Source organism: Nanorana parkeri, unplaced genomic scaffold (genome assembly GCF_000935625.1).
Source record: "Nanorana parkeri isolate BGI_ZX_2015 unplaced genomic scaffold, ASM93562v1 scaffold3509, whole genome shotgun sequence".
NCBI lineage: Eukaryota > Metazoa > Chordata > Amphibia > Anura > Dicroglossidae > Nanorana > Nanorana parkeri.
This window is the reverse complement of record NW_017309777.1, coordinates 30,595-35,863: the sequence shown is the minus strand read 5'-3', so window position 1 is coordinate 35,863 and position 5,269 is coordinate 30,595. Positions and strand designations below refer to the sequence as shown.

The 5,269-nt window shown below is 59.7% G+C and overlaps 1 protein-coding gene across 1 annotated transcript in view; it reads left to right on the top strand.

Moving 5' to 3' along the window:
* The window catches only part of LOC108803224 (nuclear pore complex protein Nup98-Nup96-like), a gene marked incomplete at both ends in the record, with an annotated part of 46,228 nt that overhangs the window by 10,429 nt on the left and 30,530 nt on the right, over window positions 1-5,269 (top strand). Inside the window, 5 exon segments of the mRNA XM_018575065.1 lie at window positions 234-373; window positions 1,529-1,636; window positions 1,710-1,890; window positions 4,752-4,921; window positions 4,996-5,139. Of these exon segments, the coding sequence (XP_018430567.1) occupies window positions 234-373; window positions 1,529-1,636; window positions 1,710-1,890; window positions 4,752-4,921; window positions 4,996-5,139 (743 nt within the window).

Sequence of the window (5,269 nt, the reverse complement as noted above, 5' to 3'; positions counted from 1 at the left end):
CGTGACCGCCCGGCGCTCGGCACGTGACCGCCCGGCGCTCGGCACGTGACCGCCCGGCGCTCTGAACACAGACTCCAGACGTCTATGGGGTTGTGTCCCTCATATCTGCCCTCCCTCTAGATCTCAGCATACATTGTAGTGGACGGACGGGGGAGTTCAGGAAGCAGTCAGTCCAGAGGCTGACATGAGGTGGAATGCTAGTTACTCCCAGTAATGTGTCCTTCTCATTGCAGCATTTGGGACGAGCACAAGCAGTGGAGGACTCTTCGGGAACACGAATACCACCGCCAACCCCTTTGGTGCCACCGCCAGTAACCTGTTTGGAGGCTCCACGTTTGCTGCAGCTCCCTCTGGAACGACCATCAAATTCAATGTGAGTCCCCTCCCACCTCAGAGACACAACAGGAAGCCCCCAGACAAGACTAGTGTCCCCATTGGAGGGTTTCTCCCCCAATTCTGTTCTGGGAATAACTGTAAGACTCTGAATTCCACTTTGTATTGGTGACAACGGGGGACAAATAAAGGGGGTAAATCTTCCAGGGGGGGGCAATAAACACCTGACAGAGCTGCACACCCTTCCACTGTTTATCCAGAGCAGTTCAGTCTCTACATCTGATTTGGGGACTATAAAAGTCCTTAACCACCTGCTGTCCGGGCGGCGGCTTCTTGAGGGCAGGTGGGCGTCTTTAGATGTCCCCTCCCGTTCCGCTGGGGCCCACCACCAAGCTGCGCGCACGAGCGGGATACCGCCTTTGAGGTCAGGTGTTGGATGGGGAGACCTGGCTGGAGGTCAGTAGTGTTGAGGTCAGATCCTGATGTTGGATGGGGAGACCTGGCTGGAGGTCAGTAGGGTTGAGGTCAGATCCTGATGTTGGATAGGGAGACCTGGCTGGAGGTCAGTAGGGTTGAGGTCAGGTGTTGGATGGGGAGACCTGGCTGGAGGTCAGTAGGGTTGAGGTCAGATCCTGATGTTGGATGAGGAGAACTGGCTGGAGGTCAGTAGGGTTGAGGTCAGATCCTGGATGGTGAGACCTGGCTGGAGGTTACCTCCGTCATTGGGGGAGGGGTGCACACACTTTCCTCCATATAGTGTAAGAAGACACAAGACTTGAACTTTAGGAATCGGAGATGTTGGCTGCGGTTCGGCTTTGAAGAAATGTTATTCATCCGATCCTGTGAGCCGGCCGCACTTCCTCCAGCCTGTCTCCTCCTCCACTTACAGCAATGGTATGGTCCTCGGCGTTCTCATGTCATATACACTGTATTGGAGGTGATGACTTGAGGATTCCTAGACCGCCGCAGCGGGAGGGGAGGGGACACTCCAATGAGCAGTTCACCCCTTGTAGTGCGGGGGTTAATAAAATGTCTGGATATGAAGCAAATGGGTTGGATCCGTCTGTCCTCTTGAGTTCTGATACGGGACAGGAAGTGCCAGGGGGCATCACACCCTGTGGGGACAGGAAGTGCCGGGGGACATCCCACCCTTTATCACTTTGTGACCCCCCCCCCTCTGATCTTCTGCTTGCAGCCTCCATCGGGGACGGACACCATGGCCAAGGGCGGAGTCACCACCAACATCAACACCAAACATCAATGTATAACGGCCATGAAGGAGTACGAGAGCAAGTGCCTGGAGGTGAGTGTCCTGTGCGGCCTCTGCAAGTCACACGTCACCCGGCGCAATGCTGAGCCCTTCTGTTCTGTCACAGGAGCTGCGTCTGGAAGATTACCAGTCCAATAGAAAGGGGCCCCAAAATCCCGTGGGAGCGGCCACAGCCGCCGGTTTGTTTGGCGCCCCAACTGCTGCTGCCAGCGCAACCACGGGCCTATTCGGGTCCACGCCGGCCAGCAACACCTTCTCCTTCGGAAATAAGAATGCCTTCGGACAGAGTAAGTGATCCTCAAATCTGCCCCTCTGGCCTTCCCCTTCAGTCTTGTATGTGCCCCTCCGGCCTTCCCCTTCAGTCTTGTATGTGCCCCTCCTGGCCCTTCCCCCTCAGTCTTGTATGTGCCCCTCCTGGCCCTTCCCCCTCAGTCTTGTATGTGCCCCTCCGGCCTTCCCCTTCAGTCTTGTATCTGCCCCTCCTGCCTTCCCCTTCAGTCTTGTATCTGCCCCTCCGGCCTCCCCCTTCAGTCTTGTATGTGCCCCTCCGGCCTTCCCCCTCAGTCTTGTATCTGCCCCTCCTGCCTTCCCCTTCAGTCTTGTATCTGCCCCTCCGGCCTCCCCCTTCAGTCTTGTATGTGCCCCTCCGGCCTTCCCCCTCAGTCTTGTATCTGCCCCTCCCGGCCTTCCCTCTCAGTCTTGTATCTGCCCCTCCGGGCCTTCCCCCTTCAGTCTTGTATCTGCCCCTCCGGCCTCCCCCTTCAGTCTTGTATGTGCCCCTCCGGCCTTCCCCCTCAGTCTTGTATCTGCCCCTCCCGGCCTTCCCTCTCAGTCTTGTATCTGCCCCTCCGGGCCTTCCCCCTTCAGTCTTGTATCTGCCCCTCCGGCCTCCCCCTTCAGTCTTGTATGTGCCCCTCCGGCCTTCCCCCTCAGTCTTGTATCTGCCCCTCCCGGCCTTCCCTCTCAGTCTTGTATCTGCCCCTCCGGGCCTTCCCCCTTCAGTCTTGTATCTGCCCCTCCGGCCTCCCCCTTCAGTCTTGTATGTGCCCCTCCGGCCTTCCCCCTCAGTCTTGTATCTGCCCCTCCCGGCCTTCCCTCTCAGTCTTGTATCTGCCCCTCCGGGCCTTCCCCCTTCAGTCTTGTATCTGCCCCTCCGGCCTCCCCCTTCAGTCTTGTATGTGCCCCTCCGGCCTTCCCCCTCAGTCTTGTATCTGCCCCTCCCGGCCTTCCCTCTCAGTCTTGTATCTGCCCCTCCGGGCCTTCCCCCTTCAGTCTTGTATCTGCCCCTCCGGCCTCCCCCTTCAGTCTTGTATGTGCCCCTCCGGCCTTCCCCCTCAGTCTTGTATCTGCCCCTCCCGGCCTTCCCTCTCAGTCTTGTATCTGCCCCTCCGGGCCTTCCCCCTTCAGTCTTGTATCTGCCCCTCCGGCCTCCCCCTTCAGTCTTGTATGTGCCCCTCCGGCCTTCCCCCTCAGTCTTGTATCTGCCCCTCCCGGCCTTCCCTCTCAGTCTTGTATCTGCCCCTCCGGGCCTTCCCCCTTCAGTCTTGTATCTGCCCCTCCGGCCTCCCCCTTCAGTCTTGTATGTGCCCCTCCGGCCTTCCCCCTCAGTCTTGTATCTGCCCCTCCCGGCCTTCCCTCTCAGTCTTGTATCTGCCCCTCCGGGCCTTCCCCCTTCAGTCTTGTATCTGCCCCTCCGGCCTCCCCCTTCAGTCTTGTATGTGCCCCTCCGGCCTTCCCCCTCAGTCTTGTATCTGCCCCTCCCGGCCTTCCCTCTCAGTCTTGTATCTGCCCCTCCGGGCCTTCCCCCTTCAGTCTTGTATCTGCCCCTCCGGCCTCCCCCTTCAGTCTTGTATGTGCCCCTCCGGCCTTCCCCCTCAGTCTTGTATCTGCCCCTCCCGGCCTTCCCTCTCAGTCTTGTATCTGCCCCTCCGGGCCTTCCCCCTTCAGTCTTGTATCTGCCCCTCCGGCCTCCCCCTTCAGTCTTGTATGTGCCCCTCCGGCCTTCCCCCTCAGTCTTGTATCTGCCCCTCCCGGCCTTCCCTCTCAGTCTTGTATCTGCCCCTCCGGGCCTTCCCCCTTCAGTCTTGTATCTGCCCCTCCGGCCTCCCCCTTCAGTCTTGTATGTGCCCCTCCGGCCTTCCCCCTCAGTCTTGTATCTGCCCCTCCCGGCCTTCCCTCTCAGTCTTGTATCTGCCCCTCCGGGCCTTCCCCCTTCAGTCTTGTATCTGCCCCTCCGGCCTCCCCCTTCAGTCTTGTATGTGCCCCTCCGGCCTTCCCCCTCAGTCTTGTATCTGCCCCTCCCGGCCTTCCCTCTCAGTCTTGTATCTGCCCCTCCGGGCCTTCCCCCTTCAGTCTTGTATCTGCCCCTCCGGCCTCCCCCTTCAGTCTTGTATGTGCCCCTCCGGCCTTCCCCCTCAGTCTTGTATCTGCCCCTCCCGGCCTTCCCTCTCAGTCTTGTATCTGCCCCTCCGGGCCTTCCCCCTTCAGTCTTGTATCTGCCCCTCCGGCCTCCCCCTTCAGTCTTGTATGTGCCCCTCCGGCCTTCCCCCTCAGTCTTGTATCTGCCCCTCCCGGCCTTCCCTCTCAGTCTTGTATCTGCCCCTCCGGGCCTTCCCCCTTCAGTCTTGTATCTGCCCCTCCGGCCTCCCCCTTCAGTCTTGTATGTGCCCCTCCGGCCTTCCCCCTCAGTCTTGTATCTGCCCCTCCCGGCCTTCCCTCTCAGTCTTGTATCTGCCCCTCCGGGCCTTCCCCCTTCAGTCTTGTATCTGCCCCTCCGGCCTCCCCCTTCAGTCTTGTATGTGCCCCTCCGGCCTTCCCCCTCAGTCTTGTATCTGCCCCTCCCGGCCTTCCCTCTCAGTCTTGTATCTGCCCCTCCGGGCCTTCCCCCTTCAGTCTTGTATCTGCCCCTCCGGCCTCCCCCTTCAGTCTTGTATGTGCCCCTCCGGCCTTCCCCCTCAGTCTTGTATCTGCCCCTCCCGGCCTTCCCTCTCAGTCTTGTATCTGCCCCTCCGGGCCTTCCCCCTTCAGTCTTGTATCTGCCCCTCCGGGCCTTCCCCCTCAGTCTTGTATCTGCCCCTCCCGGCCTTCCCTCTCAGTCTTGTATCTGCCCCTCTGGGCTGTGTAATACCTCCCTGGCTCCATCTTTCAGGCACCGGCACATTTGGAGCCAACACCGGAGGTCTCTTTGGCCAGACTGCCGCTCAGCCGGCCACCAGCCTGTTCAACAACAAGCCATTTGGAACGGCAACTACAACCCCCAACACGGCCTTCTCCTTTGGAAGCGCCAACACGTTGGGTCAGCCTCAGGCCAGCACCATGGTGAGTCTCTCCTCCTGCGTCGGCTCGTTGTGCGTCTTCCTCGTCCTTACAGACATTTCATATTTATCTTTCAGGGTCTGTTTGGCAGCACGCAGGCTACGCAGGCCGCAGGCTTATTTGGCGGCACCGCCACCAACACCAATGCCGCCTCAGCCTTTGGCACTGGAACCAGTTTGTTTGGACAGACGACCACCACTCCGTTTGGGGGTGTTGGGGGCGCGGTATGTGTGATATACGTCTTAGTCACGGGGGCTTGCCGGCTGGTATATAGTGTCATTATGTGGGGGGTATGTCTGGGTGTACGGGGGGTTGTATAGGGGTGTGGGGTATGTCTGTGCTGGAGGTGGT